This window comes from Balaenoptera physalus (assembly GCF_965194825.1).
Source record: "Balaenoptera physalus genome assembly, chromosome: 6".
Taxonomy (NCBI): domain Eukaryota; kingdom Metazoa; phylum Chordata; class Mammalia; order Artiodactyla; family Balaenopteridae; genus Balaenoptera; species Balaenoptera physalus.
Window position 1 is genome coordinate 106,398,240 of NC_138885.1, and position 19,498 is coordinate 106,417,737.

Genomic DNA, 19,498 nt, shown 5'->3' on the forward strand with positions numbered 1-19,498 from the left:
CCTACATAAACTTTGCCCATGTGATTTTTGCAGTCTTGGGAGCTCATTCATGGAAACAATATAGTCACTTCATTAGGGAAAAGTCCTTAGGAATGAGTTAAGGGCCGAGAAGGAAAAAGGTTTTGGATCACAGTCCGATCCTGAGTTTCAGAAAGGAGCATTTCTTCCTGGCCGGCCCCACTGCCTCTCCGTAGCCTCTGCTCGATGCACTTACATCACACAGCTTGAGAAACGTTCAGAAGCCCTCTCCTGTGAGTCTGTGGACGTCAGCAGAGATGCTGCCTCTTGCCTGCTGCTCCCTCCACCCTCATCAGAGTCTCTGGGGAGTGTGGGTACAGCTTTTCCATGGGCTCCACTGGCGGCGTTTGGTCAAGTTCTTTAATTGCTTAGGATCTCATTTCCTACTTCTATTAATAGTCCCTGCTTACTCCAGGGATATGGCTGGGATACAGGGGGTACACTTCAAAGGAAAAATGAACGTGTAGGTGATTTTGAGACATACAGTGCCACTTAGAAGAATCACTTCTAAGTTAAATTAACAGATAACCTGCTGCACTCACCCCAGGCCTGCCACACAGAGAGAGTGGCCTCCCATGTTTTCTGGAAAGGTCAGTTGGAATGAAGAAAATCTGGGGGCATCTCATACCACTCCTCTCCCCGCCATCAGTGTTCCCCTTAAAGGCCCCCTGCAGCTGCTCTGCCTCTGCTCACCCGGTCAGCAAGTGAAGTCTTGCTCCCTGAATGACCCTGGTTAATTTCTGCCTCTAGGGCCGGCGTCAGGAAGACTCCAAAAGGCAGCCTGTTAACCTTGATCCGCTTGTGCTTGAATTAATCATGTCTTTTCCGTCTTGGCTTCCCACGAGCCTTTTTCTAGGTCAGAGGGAGAGCTGAGAAACAGATCTGGAGGTGCCTCCCTTCCCTCCCGGCTCTTGCGTTTTGCCTTATCTGTGCATTCTTGTCTATTGGAAACGATGTTTTCTGAAGGTCTTTTTAAGTGAAATTTAACCTGCAAAGGGGATGAAAAGAAGTCTATCCTTATTTTTTTACCCTATCCTCTGACTTCTTACCAAGTTCAGGATTACAATGTAAAAAAAGGCTTAGAAGCTGCTTAAAGAGGATTCACCGGCTCAGTCTCTCATACCTATGTTTTATTTTGGTGCTGCGTCTTCCGGGGGGCGGGTCTCAGCGAAAGAAATGGATTCCTCATCATAGCAGAAAGCATTGAGAAGCCTGTGAGTCATGGTCTTTGGGGTATTATGACAGCTAACAGTTATCTGATTTTGTAACACCCTCTGCCCACATCCCACCCCCACCAAGCCATTCAACAGATACAGTGAGTACCAAGCACTCTTCCTCTTCCTTTTAACCCCTCTTTTGGGGGATGAAACAGAACATACGAAAGAGTTCATGAAACAAATTTACAGCTTAACAAAATATTATAAAATAATTATAATATTATTAAATATTATTTAAATATTATTTAAAATATTTATAAAATAAAAACCTGTGTAACCATGACCCCAAAGTTATGAATATAATATCTTCTAGAAGCTATATTGTTTTGCTTTTAATGTTTAGATGTACAATCCAACTGGAGTTTATTTTTGCACATGGAGTGAGATAAGGTCAAGGTTAATATTTTTCCATATGAATATGCAGTTATCTCAGCACCATTTATTGAAAAGCCTGTCCCTTCAGCCACTGCTCTATTCACTACTATAAATTTTATAGAAAAATGAACTAATCTAGAAATGCCTAAATAAAAAAATGAAAGCCCTACATCCTCATCCCTCCTACTCCTAGCCCTATTTCCTAGAGGGAATAACTAATATAAACAATTTGGGATGAAGCCATCTGGTAACTTATTCCCTATGTATACAAATCTGTGTAAATATACATAGAATTTGCTTTTATAAAAATTGTATCAAATGCTTCATACTGACAATGGCTCATTTTACATAATACATTTCATTGTTTCATGCCATTGTTTCATATTGCTCTCCCTTATCCCTTCTAAGAGTTGCCGAGTTAACTCCCATCCTGATGGATTTAACTGCCTGTGTCAATTCTCTATGAAATGTCCATTCAAAAAACAACCAACCACTAGAATGAATTTAAAGTAAATTTGTAGAGAGAAGAGAGGAAGGAAGGAATCCAGGCGCTGAATCCGATTCAGACAGCTGATTCTTTCCAGGGGTCCAGGCCTTGGCCTTGGCAGCCTCTCCCTCCTCTTGCTAAGTCGGCTCTTCCCAGGGGAGCCTGGCTTACAGTACTCTTTGACAGTTCTATGCAGACTTTGCTCTTGTTTATGGCCATCAGAGAAGGGCGAGCAAGAGCTCTTCAGGCACAAAGTGAAGAAACAACATGGGCCCCGGGACCCCGGGATAAGCCCTTTCTGTCTCCAGCAGGAGATGAATGTAGGATGATGCTTGCACCTCAGATTTCTTTCAAGAATAAAATGTTCCATATGCCCCCAAGAGAACTGGTCAATGCAGCAGCTACAAGAACTCTTCTCTGGAGGCAACTTTTAACTCATTTATTTTTCTAAAGGCAAAAAGTGAATTTTGAGGGCTCCTGTGGAGGAGGGGTGACTCAGCAGAGCTTTTGACTGAGACTTTTATGGGCACACATCACAGTTAACAACTTCTACACCTGATGATCCTCTAATGGGGATAGAGATTTATTAGCCCACAGATAAGACAAATTGAGACTCCACGCACAATTCTCTGAAGTCACTTAGGGCTGATTTCATGAGAGTGCTATTTGTACATCCTCAAGCTTGCTATTTAAAGAGAAGTGTTGAGTTTTGAAAACACTGCTCTGAACACGAACAATTTCCTCTTTTATTTATTTATTTATTTATGGCTGCCTTGGGTCTTCGTTGCTGCGCGCGGGCTTTCTCCAGTTTCGGCGAGTGGGGCTACTCTTCGTTGCGGTGCGCGGGCTTCTCATTGCAGTGACGTCTCTCGTTGCGGAGCACAGGCTCTAGGCGTGCGGGCTTCCGTAGTTGTGGCACATGGGCTCTAGCGCTCAGGCTCAGTAGTTGTGGCGCACGGTTTAGTTGTTCCGCGGCGCGTGGGATCTTCCCAGACCAGGAATCGAACCTGTGTCCCCTGCATTGGCAGGCGGATTCTTAACCACTGCGCCACCAAGGGAGTCCCAACGACTTCCTCTTATAATGGAGTGTCTCATTTTCAGGCACTCTACTGCATTTCTACTCATGCATCCTCTCTTCTCTTCCTCTCTGTGTCCCTTTGAAGGCCAGAGACATAGGAGGCTATACAGGAGATGGGGTGGGCGATGGTAAATGTGCTAAAAGATGATCTGAACTAGACTCTAGAGCCAGCCCAGGAGAGCTCACCTCAGCTCGGGCTGCCCCAGTGCGAGGCTGGCCGCGCTTACCCACCCACCCTGGACGAGTAAGCACCACTCCTGCCTGACCTAGAGGCACAGACTGGAACAGGAGGGCCATGAGAGTGCTTGGGGCTTTTTTGGTTTGTTTTTTGGCTGAGCCACACGGCTTGCAGGATTTTAGTTCCCTGACCAGGGATTGAACCCAGGCCACCACAGTGAAAGTGCTGAGTCCTAACCACTGGACCACCAGGGAACTTCCAAGTGCTTGTTTCTCAACACTCCTTCACCAGTCCTGTTTGTTTGCACTAATACGTTTTAATTTACAGTTTTCTGGAGATAGGGCATAGTTTGGGTGGAAAGGTTTCCAGAAATCGTCCCCCAAAGGCAGTGTGTTTCTCTTCTGGAGGAGACTTGCTCTCTTGGCCCCTTGCCATCCTCCACCCTACAGGGACAGAGAATGTGTGGGTGGAGCCTCTGGTGAAACTGAGGGACACTGAGCACACCCTACTCCATCAGCTGTAGCCATGTAGTCGGCGGCAGTAGCCATGACTATATAGTCTCATTGTGCTCAAGCTAAAGAAATTAAGGAGACAAGAGATGTGCATATTTTTAAGAAGAAGTAGAAAGCAGATATGTTGAAGTTCCCTGAGTGTGGCAGAACAGAAAAGAGGACTGAAAAGGCATCAAGAGACATTAAAATGAAGTATCATCATCACCATCTCAACAATAATAGCCATCATTTAGAAATGCCCACTAGGTACCTCAAAGAAATTATTTAATCTTCCCAAGAACCTTAGAAGTTATGGTATACTCATTTTGCAGCTGAGGAAACAGCTTGAATCTTGTGATATTGTAGAAAGAGCACTAGTCTGGAAGTCATTTATTGGCTGTATGACCTTGGGCAAGTCATTTGACCTCGCTGGGCTTCAGTTTCCAGTTGGAGCTATGTTATCCCTAAAGCCTTTCTTTAGTTCTAACATAAGTGGATTGACCTTGTAAGGCAGAGAAGCCCAGATAAATAAAACCCTTAAAACCCATCATCACCATTATACCATCCAAGGTAACACTTCCCCACTCAATACATATCCATTACCACTGATGTGCCAGGCTCTGTGCTCAGTCCTGGGATGCAGAGGTGGACAACTGAGGCCCTGTCTTCATGGAGTTGACTTGTGGTGACCTTGGCTTGTTGTTTTTCAAATAGACTTTATTTTTAGAAAAGTTTTAGATTTATAAAGAAATTGAAGAGATAGTACAGACAGTTCCCATATACTTTCTCACCCAGTTCCCCCTGTTATTAACATCTTACATTAGTATGGTACATTCATTATAATCAATGAACCAATATTGATACATTATTATTAACTTAAATCTATAGTTTATTCAGAGCGCCTTAGTTTTTACCTAACGTCTTCTTCTGTTCCAGGATCTCATTTTTACATTTAGTCATCATGTCTCCTTAAGCTCCCCTTGGCTGTGACAGTTTCTCAGACTCTTGCTTTTTATGATCGTAACAGTTTGGGGGAGTGCCGGTCAAGTATTTTGTAGGACACCCCACTATTGGAATTTGTCTTATTTTTTTTCATGACTAGACTGGGGTTATGGGTTTGGGGGAGGAGGATCACAAAAATAAAGTGCCATTGTCATCACATCGTATCAGAGGGACATAGTCTCTCCATGATTTACGACTGTTTGATATTGACCTTGACCTGTTTGGCAGGTTTCTCCACTCTAAAGTTACTCTTTTTTCCCCTTTTTTGTGCTCCTTGGAAGAAGTCACTCTGCACAGCCCACACTTAGGGAGTGAGGAGTTATAGCCCCCTTCCTAGAGGGCACAGAATCCACAAAAATTATCTAGAATTCTTCTGCAAGAGAGATTTGCCTCTTCTCCCCCATTTATTTATTTATTTATTCAACCATTTTATTTATATCAGCATGAACTCATGGACATCTATTTTCTACTTTGGGTTAAAAATCAATAAAACTTTATTTTTTGCTCAAAAATTTCCAGACTTATCCATTGGGAGTTCTTTCAGTTGGTTCCCGTGGCTCTTTGACGTAGCTCCATCACAGTAGGGTTTTTCTGCTTCTTGCTTTTAGAGCACTCCTTTACTTTCCGGCACTACAAGATGCTCCAGGCTCATCTTGTACATGTTCTGCCCCAGTCCTAGAATCAGTCATTTCTCCAAGGAGCCCTGGTTCCTTTCATCGTGTAACAGAATGATATTAGAAACCATGATGAGAGCTAGGTGTACCCACTGCTAATGGACTTAAAAAAATTTTTTTTCCAATTATAAATACATACACATTATAAAAGGTAATTAGAAAATGCAGAAATGTATAAAAACAAAACTCAATTTAAATATTCCCACTACCCACAACCACAGAAAAGTAGACTTTTTGCTTTTTCTCTGGAATTACATAGCCAGAGCTGGCATAACAGAACGGGGAGGGTAAAGAGAGAACTGCTTTTGTTCCGCACAAAAAGTCTACAGGATGGTGACAACACAAATTGCCCGGTCAGTCCGCTGCCCCAACAGCACTCAAAGTCTGGAAACTCTTCCTGGAATCATAGAACACAAGAACTGGATGGGACCCTAGAGGTCATCTTGTCCAGCCCCTCGTTGTAAAGATGGTCAGTGCTGGGAGGCAGGGAGGTGGTTCTCCAGGCCATGCACGGACCGTGGCTAACCCAAAGTCATACCACAAGGTAGTCACAGAGCCTGCCCTGGACCAAGTGCCAGAGACCTGATTTCAAGTTAAGAACGTCTTCTGCTATGATTTTGTTCACTGCACTAAATATTATGACTTGGAGTGATACAAGCCAACAATTAACAGAACTTACTTTGGGGTCAGATAGATGTGGATTTGAGTTCTAGTTCCACCACATTGCTGTGTGTCCTTGGACAAAGCACTTAACTTCTCTGAGTGGTAGTCTCTCCATCTGAAATAATAACCGTAATAGTTACAACTGTATAGTGTTTACTATGTTCCAGGCACTGTGGCAAACGCCTGTCATGTGTTTAACTCATTGGCTCTTTACAACAACATCATGAGGTAGGTATTATAATTATTCAGATTTTACAGTTGAGGAAACTGACACAGAGAAAAGTAAAATAACTTATCAGAGGTCTCACGAGGGGTAAATAGCAGAGCCCTGCTTTGAAACCAGACCTATGTTCCTAACCATTATATAAGACCTCCTCTCTTTATCCTAATGATGAAGATAATGATTCTTCCTATCTCTAAGGATCATAGTGAAAAGTAAATGTGAACATCCATGTAAAATACTCAGAACAGTGCCCACCATATGGTACCTTCCAGAACATGCCATCTGGCATTATTCTTATCACTTCTGCTGCTTTGAGCCCCAGTGAGACAGGCTAGGACCTGGGGCCCTTTGCTGCAGTGCTTGCATCTGGACAACAAAATACAAAGAAACTATATGGAACTAAAAGTAACTGCGTGCATGCTCAGCTGGGCCAAATTCTGCACAAAAGATACAAAGAGACCAAAAAACCCAACTGCTACTTTTGAAGAGCCAGGAGCAAAAGCAGGGTACTGCACATGCGCCTGCACACAACACCTTCTAAGCCACCCCTCCGCCAATAAAGCCTTGCCTGAATTTCTTGTCTGGCCTCTGATCAATTTCTATTGATTACGGAGGCCAAGAACCCTGGTCGGTAACAACTCTACCCATCCTGTACTCAAATCTTGAAGGGTTGAAAGATCGTAACCGTATGAAATTCGAAGTATGTAACTGTCTGCAAGGTGTGTGGTTTTTGTTTTTTTTAATTTGTCAGGTAAGGTTTTACTGCGGCCCCTGCTGCAGCAAGGAGCGAGAACTAACAACAGGTTTCCTTGCTTGCTGGGGAACTGCGGGGGTGGGGAGAGCTGGTTCCTTATATGGGGTGAGGGTAGGGCTGTGTCCAAGGGTCAGGCCGGAGGGGTGGCTTAGGTGTTTTGCCCACCCCTCTGGTGGTATTGAGTGCAGGGGGCATGCTCAGTACCCTGCCTTTCCTCCCTGAACCCAGTTTTTGCTCCTGGCTCTTCAGAAATGGCAGTTGGGCTTTTTTGGTCTTTTGTATCTTTTTTCCAAAATTTGCCCCACCTGGTCATGCACACAGTTATTTTTAGTCCCATACAGTTTCTTTGTATTTTGTTGCTGGAGGAGAGGTGTGTCCAGGTGCAAGCACAGCAGCAAAGGGTCCCAGGTCACAGCCTGTCTCATTCCCCCGGAGAGATTCTACACACTTATTCTTAAGGGGTAAGGGGCCGAAGGTCTCTTCTTCTGAAACTTCTTCCTGCTGGACATGGGCCGCAGACCCTAGCCTACCCTAGAGATGCAGAAGTCCCTCACTGACTGTTCCAAGGACCTGTAGGGACCTGAGCCTCTCTCTGCTGGAATGGGTTGAATTCCTTGAGCCATCATGAGCCTTACTTCAAACTGCTGGAGCCTAGAAGACACAAACTTAACCAAAAGGTTAAACAAACACGGGCCAAAAAGAGAAGAACAACAGCCTTAAAGGGCCTAGAAAGGGAAGGAACCAGGTTGACTTTGGGAGGGCTTCTTTAACTCTTGACCAGGCGGGGGGGCGATGTCACCCCTACCAAGAAGCCATTCTTTTTGGGTGTATATTTTTGTTCATCTCAGGGTTAAAGTCTAACATGTTTCTCTATTATTAGAGTGGAAGGTCGGACCTGTTGGTCCCAGGTCTCCTTGGACCAAAAAGTCTTAGTCACAGGTTTACAACAGTAGGGAAAACAATGGAGTACTAGACGAAATATAGCATAAATCAGTATGACTGAAAAGAAAACGGTTATAAGAAAATGAAAATCTCCTGCCAGAAAGTTTTTTATACCTTGTGGGATCCAAGAGAACAAACTAGAGAACTAGTTTTTAATTTCCCTGCCCATATTGAATAGCGAGGATTGGTGGTTAATTGTTTGCTGAAGCCGGGTGGCTTGTAGAATTTTAATATACTTGTGAGGAGCCATGAACACATGCACAATCATTTGTGAGCTGAAGCCATTTTTTAACCTGAATTCTGATTGGAAACAAGGTCAAGTATTCCCACAATGCCTTTCGGCCCTCATGGTCTTTCTTAGCTCCTAAATCATGGATCCTCCCTTCCACTTTTATTTCAAAATTCTCTGAGCTTCCTCTCCTCGGGCGTAACCATCTTCTGAGAAAAGGCAGCAAAACTTTCAAGAGCGTGTTCTGCATGTTCCCAGCCTCTTTATCTGAACATACCCTTCACTTCCTGGCCTTAACCAGAAACTTAGCTCTTCTCTGCTGACCCTTATGAAGGAGCTGGAAGGAAAGATAATAGATGTGGTTCAAGAGTGAGATGCTGGGGCTTAAGGTTTCAGGCAGGGACCTGACAGCCGAGGATGGGGCCGTGGGAGTGGATTCTGAAATGAAGCGGGAGGTAGCCCATCAGAACTGAGATGGAGGGAGAAGCTGACTTACATGGTGACTGCTCACTCCTCCCCAGCCTTCGGATCTGACTTTCCTCAGGGAACCCAAGGCTCTTCCGTTTTAGGATCGGGTGGAACCATCTTCCTTCCTTCAGAGCTCTGATCGGTTTTATAACCTGTTAATGTGGTCATATGGCTTCCTCTGGCTGGACTTTATGAGTGGAGCCTTGGTCTTTAGTCACCTCTGTGCCGGCCCCCTGCACAGGGCCTGCCGCTTTTAGAAGGCATACTGCAGAAAGCAATGAGATTTGGAATCGTAAGATCTAAGCTCTTCTCTAAGACAAGCGCCAGTGAGCAAGTCACTTAAATTCTGAATCTTGTCCATAAAAATAATGGAAATCGTACCTGCTTTGTAGGATTTCGTGAGATATGTGTCAGATAACGTCGATGTGTGAAAGTGCTTTTGCTACACAGTTTGTTGCTTCAACTTGTGAAACAGAGTAAACCTGTCGTAGAAGCGTCCAGCCACACCCTCCGGGAGGCGCCGGGAGCGAAAAAAACCTCCGCACCATAGAGTTCAGTTCCTAGCTGGGCCTCCCATCCCTCCACTTCCGCTTGACCGCCTAAAACCGCGCCTGCGCAGTTGGCCACTTCCTCTTTGGGCTTGGACCTAGGTTGCTGCGTCATGGTGAGTGTTGGTCCCGGGTGAGGCCTAGATGTGTATCCGCTTGCATCTGCCCTTTTTTTGGTTTGTTTCTTCGCCCTAACCTACCTCTCTGCTCGCCCGCTCTGTGCCGTGTCCCTGGCCTCCGTGTCCTCGCCGCTCCTTTCGGACGCAGCCTGGAGCGGACGGGCGGGGCAGCTTGGCGGGGACTGGCGCGTCAGGCCGGGTTAACCGGGCGCCCTCGGAGCACCGGGCCCAGCGTCGGTCCTGGTTTTACCGGGATGGGGTGGAATGGGGGTGAGCTACGTGACAGGCGGGGGCTGGGTGGGTGGAAGAATGGCGTATGGAGTTCCCGGGACCTGGTGGAGGGGCGAAGTCCCCGTTTCTGGGTCCTAATATTGTTGGTTTCTCTCTTGTCTCATTCTTAACAGGCGAAACGCACCAAGAAGGTCGGAATCGTGGGCAAATACGGGACCCGTTATGGTGCCTCCCTCAGGAAAATGGTGAAGAAAATTGAAATCAGCCAGCACGCCAAGTACACTTGCTCCTTCTGTGGCAAGGTAAGATGGGCCCTGGGGCGGGGGAGAGGGAGGGAAGGTTTCCTTCTGAAGTGAGCCCTCTCTTGAAGGAAGTTTATAAATGGTTTGCTGGTTCTAAGCTGTTGAGCGGTTAGAGTTGCACATACCATCGGTGACCGGTTATGAGATAAGAGTATTGTTTATAACTTCAGGTTTTGTCAAACGCTTTTCATTTAAAGAAAACTATTTGGGAGCTAAAGGGGGAAAAATTATTTGGCAGCCCCAGCCGAAGCCAAACCTGCTTTGTGGGACGTGTTCTGTAAGTTTTGTCTACTGATGTTGCTAGAGATTTTTGTTAAATATTTGTATGTTTATTGTGTGCAAACGTACTGTTATGGCAATGTTTGTTTTTGGGGGAGGGAAGGGTCTTTCACATCCCTGGCAGTGTCACCATGGTGAATGCAAATTTCACACCAGCGAACTTGAAATTAGAAAAAACATGAATAGCCACATAAAATATACCAGCTTTAGTTTTCTAGTGTAATTGAGACTCTTGAACGTTTATTATATAAAAGGCTTTTTTTTGGTCATAGGAAAAATTGATTGTCTTTTACAGACCAAGATGAAGCGACGAGCTGTGGGCATTTGGCACTGTGGTTCCTGCATGAAAACGGTAGCTGGTGGTGCGTGGACCTACAAGTGAGTCCATTTCTTTATGGTATTTGGAAGTGTTTGGACCATGTCGAAGTTCCAGGTTTGTTGCTGGATGGGCTAGTTTGTTTAACAGGTCTGTTAGTTGGGCTGACTGCTGAACACTTGTGTGGCAGGCTGTTTTTATAAAAATTAAGAGGTCAGTTAGCTTATTACTGTATGTGTATTGAGGCCATCTGGGCCACCACACCTCTGCCATTCTAAACAGTATTGGTTGGACTTCTCCAGCTTTGTGACTGAGAAGGGCCAGGTGATATTTTTGCTGTGATAAACCTCTCTGCTGGTTATTGATTGTGTGTACTCTTGAGTTGATCCATTTCTGGAAACTCAGGCCACTCTTGAAGGCCTCTAACCTTGGAATTCATTGCTGACCCTGAAGGGTGACATGTTTTTCCTCTAGCTAGTGTGTGGACTTGTGCTGTCCAATATGCTAGTCACTTACCTATAGTAAAGTGATTCGGTTAGTGTAGTTGAAGTTGTTGGTTTTTGTTAAATTTAAATTTAAAATTGAAGCAATGTAAAACATTGGAAAATGTTGAAATGATAATGTGGATATGCATATAAGCACCTGTGGGAGTATCTATGAGGATGAAAGGGGAAGTGGGGAGTTGGTTGCTCTCTTGGTTGTGATGGTTAAATTAGCATTCATCTGCTGTGTGGGGTGGGGTGGGTATATGTTTTTCAGGTACGGTTCCTGAGTATCGTGGTAAAACATTCTTTTGTCATTTCCACAGTGTGCTTTAGTCTGCTTTACTGCCTTAGTCATTGTTTTCTTGATATCTCATCGTACCGTCTTATAATTTATTAGTTTCTTCTGACATTCTGTCCATTCTCTTTTAATGAGTTTAGGCAGCCTCTTGTAGTCATTCCTTCGTGTTAATTTCATGCTCTACTGTCTGAGAAATCAGATGCATGAGGTTGCCTAATTCTTCAGGTTCTGAAGACGTGGCTGTTAATAGATACCATCATCATCATTAAGATTATAATGTAAAAATGAGGCACATTTCTCAGTTGCCATTCTACATGTTAACTAGTTTTGGAACCAAATTTGTTTTTCTTTCCAGCACCACTTCTGCCGTCACAGTAAAGTCTGCCATCAGAAGACTGAAGGAATTGAAGGACCAGTAGAAGCGCCACCATTTGATACGTTGCTAGCCTATAATAAATGGGTTAATTTATGTAACAAAATTTACTTTGGTTTGTTGTTAATTCTATTAGTTAGACGTTCTTATTTGCATTGCATTAATTTGCTTTCTAAAAAAGGACTTGGATGTTAAAATTCTTTTAATTTTTGTTGGAAAAACATGCTGAGATGGGTTGTCATAATCCACTTTTTTTTTCAATAGTCAAATGATACATAAGAATAAGAGCCTAAGTCTGTACTTGCCAGTTAGATTTCTTTGAGATACATTGGTTCAAAAAATGCAAGCTGTTTTAAAATCACAGTTAATATATATATTTTAATATTTTGAAGGTAGGATGACATACACTGCCTATTAACTTTTGGTGTTTTGTCTAACCACACATTGACCTTGTAGAAATGTCTGACACAGGCCTGCAGGAATGGGATTTTGGATCCACATAGGGAGTTGAATAAGCATTATTAGGTGGCTGCGGTTAAGAAGCACCAACTCAGCCAAACTGCCTGGGTACTTGTATGGTGTATGTTAAGTTTCTTAACTTCTCTGCTTAGTTTCCCACGTAATGCCTGGTGGTAGAATGGAGTATATGAAGGGAGCTGGGATTACTAATTTGGAGTCTTATTTGAAGGCTTTTGTGTTACTTTGCTTGGGAATTTGGGTGTGATTCTGTAGGCAATAGAGAATTACATTTGTTGAGTCTGGGTATTCTAAGCATGGAGTATCATTAAATACCACAACAGCTTAATGAAGTGTAGATAATATTCTCATTTACACATGACAAAGTTATATAACTTGTAAATGATGAAGCTGGGATTTCAACCCGTGCATTCTTGGTTCCAGAGCTGATATGCCTAGACATAGTTTTTTTTTTTAATGATAGTTTAAGAAGAGTGGGTGGGGAACATAGAGACCAATTAGAAGGCTGTTGAAATAGTAAATATTTTTGTGGCTAAAAAAATAGTGACTTTTTAGGCTTCCCTGGTGGCACTGTGGTTAAGAATCTGCCTGCCAGTGCAGGGGACACGGGTTCGAGCCCTGGTCCAGGAAGATCCTACATGCCATGTAGCAAGTAAGCCCATGAGCCACAACTACTGAGCCTGCGCTCTAGAGCCCGCAAGCCACAACTAGTGAGCCCACGTGCCGCAACTACTGAAGCCCACGTGCCGCAACTACTGAAGCCCACATGCCTAGAGCCTGTGCTCTGCAACAAGAGAAGCCACTGCAGTGAGAAGCCCGTGCACCGCAATGAAGAGTAAGTAGCCCCTGCTCGTTGCAACTAGAGAAAGCCCACGTGGAGCAACGAAGACGCAACACAGCCAAAAATAAATAAATAAAATAAATTCATAAGAAAAAAAATAGTGACTTTTCCAAGACTACAGGAGGCAACTGGTAGGGGTAGGGCTGGAAATTAGGTTTCTGACCCCTAATCCATGCTTTCTCACTGTACTAGGCTGCCTTATATTTTATGAGCTCAAGAGTGTCCCTACATAATCTGCTTCCCCACCCTCTGATTTGGTTTTACAGTGGTTTTCTGAGCCTTTGTTTTTCTAAGCTGTTTAATTGACTTTGCATCAGGGTATAAAGAGTAATGCCTGTGTTCCTTACTAGACTCTAAGCTTACAGGCCATCTCATTGTATTCTAAATATATCCTAAGGATGTTACGGAAAAACCGGAATGAACTTTGGGCTAACCCAATGCTATTTGTATACAGGTCACCAGAAGGCCAAAACAGGAACACATCTAATTGCAAGTTTTGTTTTGGGTGTGTAGGTGAGGGCTGGGGATACTTGAGCTTTGTTTCAAAGGATTATTAGCGAGAGATGAGGACTAGAGACTGAATTTTGGGACCTAAAATGGGCTGAGAAGGAATTGTGGGAGGACTCGGTTAAGATTGGAAATAACATCAGCAATTTGGAAGTAGAACCAGAACCAAGCAGTCTGTATGGAGCTTTAAAAATGTCACTGTTAACGGTCTTCCTCTGGAAAACCAAAAGCCATTTTGTTGTTGGTAGCACTTTGGGCCAGAATTCAACAACAGGGAAGGGAAACTTTGATTATATGTTTTGGGATACATGAGTCAAAATGAGTCAGGGGTCAGGTTAATGCCATATCACAGCTCTGTAAGCCAGGACCCTTGAGAAGGAGTATCAAGGAGTGTGGGAGGTATGGCTGACACCAAAGAACTTCAGGTACATTTGTGGGTTCAGCTAGTGAAGAAGGGGGTTAATTGAAGATAGAGACCGTACATTAAACCAGTGTGCATTGACCACTCCCTGAAATAAGGGCAAGATATGATTATTACTCTTTTTTTTAAGAGTGAACCAGTTTTTTTTTTTTTAATGTGATGATCCATTTATTGATTGATTGCTGTGTTGGGTCTTCGTTTCTGTGCGAGGGCCTTCTCCAGTTGCGGCAAGTGGGGGCCACTCTTCATCGCGGTGCGTGGGCCTCTCACTATCGCAGCCTCTCGTTGCGGAGCACAGGCTCCAGACGCGCAGGCTCAGTAATTGTGGCTCACGGGCCTAGTTGCTCCGCGGCATGTGGGATCTTCCCAGACCAGGGCTCGAACACGTGTCCCCTGCATTGGCAGGCAGACTCCCAACCACTGCGCCACCAGGGAAGCCCCATGATCATTACTCTTAAAGTTTGCTAGCAGGGGTGAAACAGCTTGGCTCATTAAACATTTACAAATTCCTGGTTTATGTGACAAAAGTGTTTTAAAGTAATTCTCTGTATAAGGCAGTTTCAATCAAAATGTGAATTTTTCTTTACCTGAAATCTGCAAAATGTTCCCAAAATTTAATTTGGAAACAAAATTAGGACAAGGACAAGAACAAGAAAATGTAGCATAGAGGTTAAAAACATGGATTCTAGAGTCAGAAGGAGGAGTTTATTAAATTGCTTACTAGCTAGTGACCTTGGACAAGTTTACTCTGTTTCTTCAATTTCCTCATTTGTAGAAAGGATATAATAGTTTCCCCCTCAAACAACAAATCAGGTAAAATTGGCTTCAGAACACTCACTAACTGGATCTCGGAGAGGGAAAGAGTGCTAAGTTTGGAGATAGTGGTGCTGTATTTCAGTAGAAAGGTGGAATCAGGAGGGAAAAAGTACATTTTTGATCCCAGGGAAAAGAGCTAAAACAAGATTTTTTAATACAGGAAGCTAATACGCCGTGTGTGCGTGTGCATGTGCATGCGTGCATACGACCATATGACATACCCATAATCCGGAGTACTCTACAGCTAAAATTCTTTGGGTTTTTGTGCTGTTCCTTGTAAGGAGAAGGTTTGTTTTACTCTGCTCCATCCCATCTGCTTGTGGTTTTGTTATCTGTGAAGTTGTCATGTGGATCTGTCAAGGGTTACATTAGGATATTTTTGCTAAGGATCAAGAAATGGTAACTTTTCCAGGTGTTTCACCTAGTATTTTATTTTAATTGTAGATTAGTCTTTAGCTTACTCCAGGCTGTGGAGAAAGTAAGTTATGGTTTGGTTGCTTTTGCACATGAATCATAAAAGAATTTCCCCAAGCACTATTGAAAAGGGATGGACAAATGATAGAGTAAATGGAACCAATCATATATATGTTTTTTTGGCCGAGCCTTGTGGCATGCAGGATCTTAGTTCCCCAACCAGGGATGGAACGTGGGCGCTTGGCAGTGAGAGCAAAGCGTCCTAACCACTGGGCTGCCAGGGAATTCCTCCAATCATTTCTTTTTAGAGAATTTGAATCATATGACACAGAGATACACTAAGGTAAAGCACTAAGCTTTGGAAAACGTTCACGGACTCCTGCCAAGATCACAGAGCTGCCCCAATTCCTACCTGTTTCAGTTAGTTTTTTGGTTGTATGTAGGAGACTGACTCAAGCTAACTAAAGCAGAAGAGATATTTATTGGAGCATAATTGAGTGCTTCACAGGCTAGAAGAAAAAGACTAGGTTTGTAAGATGAAGAAACCAGGACATCTTCACAGTTATCAATGGAGGAGCTGAGAGACAGTCCCCTTTGTTTCTTTTTTTAATTTATTTATTTTTGGCTGCATTGGGTCTTCGTTGCGCTGGCTTTCCTTACTTGCATTGAGCGGTGGCTACTCTTCGTTGCAGTGCGCGGGCTTCTCATTGCGGTGGCTTCTCGTTGAAGAGCGTGGGCTCTAGGCGTACAGGCTTCAGTGGTTGTGGCTCGCGGGCTCTAGAGCACAGGCTCAGTAGTTGTGGCGCACAGGCTTTGTTGCTCTGCGGCATGTGCGATCTTCCCAGACCAGGGCTCAAACCCGTGTCCTCTGCATTGGCAGGCGGATTCTTAACCACTGCGCCACCAGGGAAGCCCCCTTTATTTCTTTTGGGCATTATTCTGTAGTCAAAAACCTGAAGAGAGGGTCCAGTTGGCTTAGTTGAGGTTACATTTCTGTCCCTTGGCACTTTAGTCAACTGTCTCATCAAAACTACACATGAGGGCTTCCTTTGGTGGCGCAGTGGTTGAGAATCTGCCTGCCAATGCAGGGGACACGGGTTCGAGCCCTGGTCTGGGAGGATCCCACATGCCACGGAGCAACTGGGCCCGTGAGCCACAATTGCTGAGCCTGCGTGTCTGGAGCCTGTGCTCCGCAACAAGAGAGGCCGCGATAGTGAGAGGCCCGCGCACCGCGATGAAGAGTGGCCCCCACTTGCCGCAACTGGAGAAAGCCCTCGCACAGAAACGAAGACCCAACGCAGCCAAAAATAAATAAATAAAAATAAAAATTAAAAAAAAAAAAAAAAACTACACATGACAAGAAAAATCTCCAAGAGGAAATCAGATTGGCTATAATTTTAGAAGGACAGGTATCCATAACATAAAACTTATTACTGGAATTGTATTCTAAACTTTTAGAAACCATCTTGTTTAAAAGTAGCACTTCTTGCATTTTGTCTTTCAAACCACCTTGCAAATTGCAACTCACTGAAGAACATTACAACTAGGCTACAAGTGTACACTGTAAGTTGTGCCTCAGTTCTTCCGCATGGAAACCTGAGGCCATTGACTATGATCAAAACAGGAGCTTATGGAAGTCAGTTGCTATCTTGGATTGAGTCATCAGTGGATAGTGTGGAATGCTGCCTCCCGTCCTGAGGTTTTTACCCCACTCCCAGCATGTAGAATGGGACTAGATAATACTTAGTAGCTGGTGAATTACTTTCATTCATCCCTTGGCCAATGGAGGGAGGGCTATTAGTTTTGGAAAAGTCAAGCACAAACCTAGAATTGTACTCCTCTGCCTCCTCCCCTCCCCCTGCACCTAAAACATATACTAAGATAGTAAACCAAAAGGAATCCCTGGGGGATCAGATTAATGGTACGACTGAACAACTGAAATTGTCATGAGCAATGGTCTTGGTCATAACCAATCTCAGTGTGATTCCAAATGTATTTCTATATTGGAGGAAAGCAACACCTCTGGGCCCTGGCATGCTATTAACCTAACAAATGTTTCCCCTCATCCCTGTATGCAAAGTAATCAAAATTAGTTTGCCTTCACGTTACAGGGACAGCAGTATACTTTCATTGTTTTACTTCGGGGCTATCAACTCACATATTCTCTGTCATAATTCTGATGCATCTTGATCATGTTGATGTCTCACAGAAGATCAGAGTGATCCATTACACTGATGAAATAACTGGACCAAGTGAGATCAGGAAGTACTGTGAACCTAACATGCCTTCGACATGGATACGGTGATTTAGGTCACCCTGCCTATCTAAAGTGACAAGTTTCTTCACTTTAAACCACCCCTAATTAAGAAGGGGGCATGATATTTATTGGATCTGTTTGGATTTGGGGGACAAAACAGATCACATTTGGGTGTGCTTCTCTGTCCCATTTACAGAGTAACCTGTAAGGCAATCAGTTTTGAGTGGAAACTGGAGAAAGGACTTTGGAGCAGGTCCAAGTCATAATCCAAGTTACTGCCATTTCATCTATGACCTAGCAAATCCCAATTAGATTGGAAGTGTTAGTGGTAGAGGTGCTCTGTGATGCTCCAAAAGAAGAGTCACACGCACTAAGGGTTCGGAGTTAGAGGCTTCTAACATCTCTTATCCATTTGAAAAGTAGCTCTTGTTTGCTACTGGTAGAATGCCTGAACATAGAACATAGAGTTTCTATGCATGTGAAACTGCCCATCTGTTACGTGGTCCATAAAATTATAAAATCAGATATGTACAGCAACCTTCTAAAGTGGAATGTTCCCTTTGCTAGATTGTAGAGACTAAGTGGCAGAGTGACTTGGACTACAACTTAAACCTGCTCCAGCGTCTTAGACTTAACCAGCTGGAGTTGCAAAGAATAAGAATCAAAGATTGGTGACAAGAATGTTGCAAGGACAAATTTGTAGACAATTCTTAGAATGAGTACAGAATTGATGATATATATATCCCATGTAAATGCCTACAAGAAAGCATCCATTATGGATATTGTTTTCACTAAGCAGATAAATAAGATAACCCATTCTGTGGATGTCAGTCAGCAATTTTCCCCAGTCACTACCTCGGTGCTTGCTCAATAGGCCCACGAACAAAACAATCATGATAATGGCGATTGAGCCTGTGTATGAGCTCAGAAAGATGGATCTCCCCTTACCAAGGATGACCTGGCTGTTGCCTCTGCTGAGTGGTGAACTGCAAGAGGCCAGTGCTGAGCTAAAATGACACCATTAGGGGTGCCACTTGGCCAAGTGATTCTATTGGATGCCTTCCATCATGCAAAGGACAGCAGTTTGTCTTCTTAGGGATAGATGTGTATTACAGGCGTGGATTTGTCTTTCTTGCCTACAACATGTCTGCCAGCATCAATGTTCATGGACTTGCAGAACACCTGATTCATCACTGTGATATCCCATACAGTGATATATGTAGTCTCTGACAGTGAAGGAAGTAAAGGAATTGCAGCAGTTGGCTCACACTCATGGAAATCCGTTGTTGTACCATGTGCCTCATTATCCAGAGACAGTTTGCTTGATAGACTTAATGGTTTGCCAAAGGCTCGGTTATAGGGTCAGCTGGGCGTTAACTTTCTGTGAGGTTAGGTACCGTTTTAGGAGATACAGTATGTGCCTTAAACCGAACAGTATATGGTGCTTTCTCCCCCATAGGATGCATGGGTCAAGAAAGCAAGGGATCGAAGTGGGACTTACACCACTGAGAATTATGCCAGTTGACCCACTGAAGGCATTTTTTGTTTCCCTTGCTTTGTGACCTTGAATTTGATGAGTTTAGAGGTCTCAGTGCCTAAGGAAGAAATGCTTCTTCGAGGGAACACAATCTTGGTTCTATTTAAATTGAAATCTTGAGGCAATTCTTTGATCATTTTGGGTTCTTTATGCCACTGAAGCAACACGCAGAAAAGGGAGTCTCTCCAGATACATCATCTTTACAACCCAGCTCTGCTGCAGGAGATTCTCTGCCTTGTATGGGCTGTAGCAATGTGTTTTCTTGTTCTCTGGCTTCTGGTTAGGTTCAATAAATGGGAGGCACCAGCAGAAGACTTGGCAGATGAGAAGAAAGCAGAATCGTGATATTTATTTCCTCTGTTCCTCCTTGAAGAGTTGCTTCAGGTAGACCTTCTACTGAAGGCTTCAGCTCTCTTAGGTGGCTCTCTCCTGTACTTACAGCTGCTCTTTCTGAGATTTAGTAACCACTCTCTCCCCT

The 19,498-nt window shown here is 43.8% G+C and overlaps 1 protein-coding gene and 1 long non-coding RNA gene across 3 annotated transcripts; one reads left to right on the forward strand and one right to left on the reverse strand.

Moving 5' to 3' along the window:
* Nucleotides 1-1,696: 1,696 nt before the first annotated feature.
* Nucleotides 1,697-8,816, reverse strand: LOC309663491. Its single transcript, XR_014265316.1, has 3 exons — nucleotides 7,691-8,816; nucleotides 6,200-6,298; nucleotides 1,697-5,556 (listed from the first exon to the last, which is right to left on the reverse strand). It is a non-coding gene; the product is annotated as an uncharacterized lncRNA (long non-coding RNA).
* Nucleotides 8,817-9,318: 502 nt separating this feature from the next.
* Nucleotides 9,319-11,856, forward strand: RPL37A (ribosomal protein L37a). 2 transcript variants are annotated; one of them, XM_082467461.1, is made up of 4 exons: nucleotides 9,319-9,463; nucleotides 9,871-9,999; nucleotides 10,574-10,656; nucleotides 11,733-11,856. In XM_082467461.1, the coding sequence occupies exons 1-4, from the start codon at nucleotides 9,461-9,463 to the stop codon at nucleotides 11,794-11,796; spliced, it is 279 nt and encodes a 92-aa protein (XP_082323587.1). In that variant the 5' UTR covers nucleotides 9,319-9,460; the 3' UTR covers nucleotides 11,797-11,856. The 2 variants fall into 2 exon arrangements, with proteins under 2 accessions (XP_082323587.1, XP_082323586.1); XM_082467460.1 differs by lacking the exon at nucleotides 9,319-9,463 and adding an exon at nucleotides 9,715-9,736.
* The last annotated feature ends 7,642 nt before the right edge of the window (nucleotides 11,857-19,498 follow it).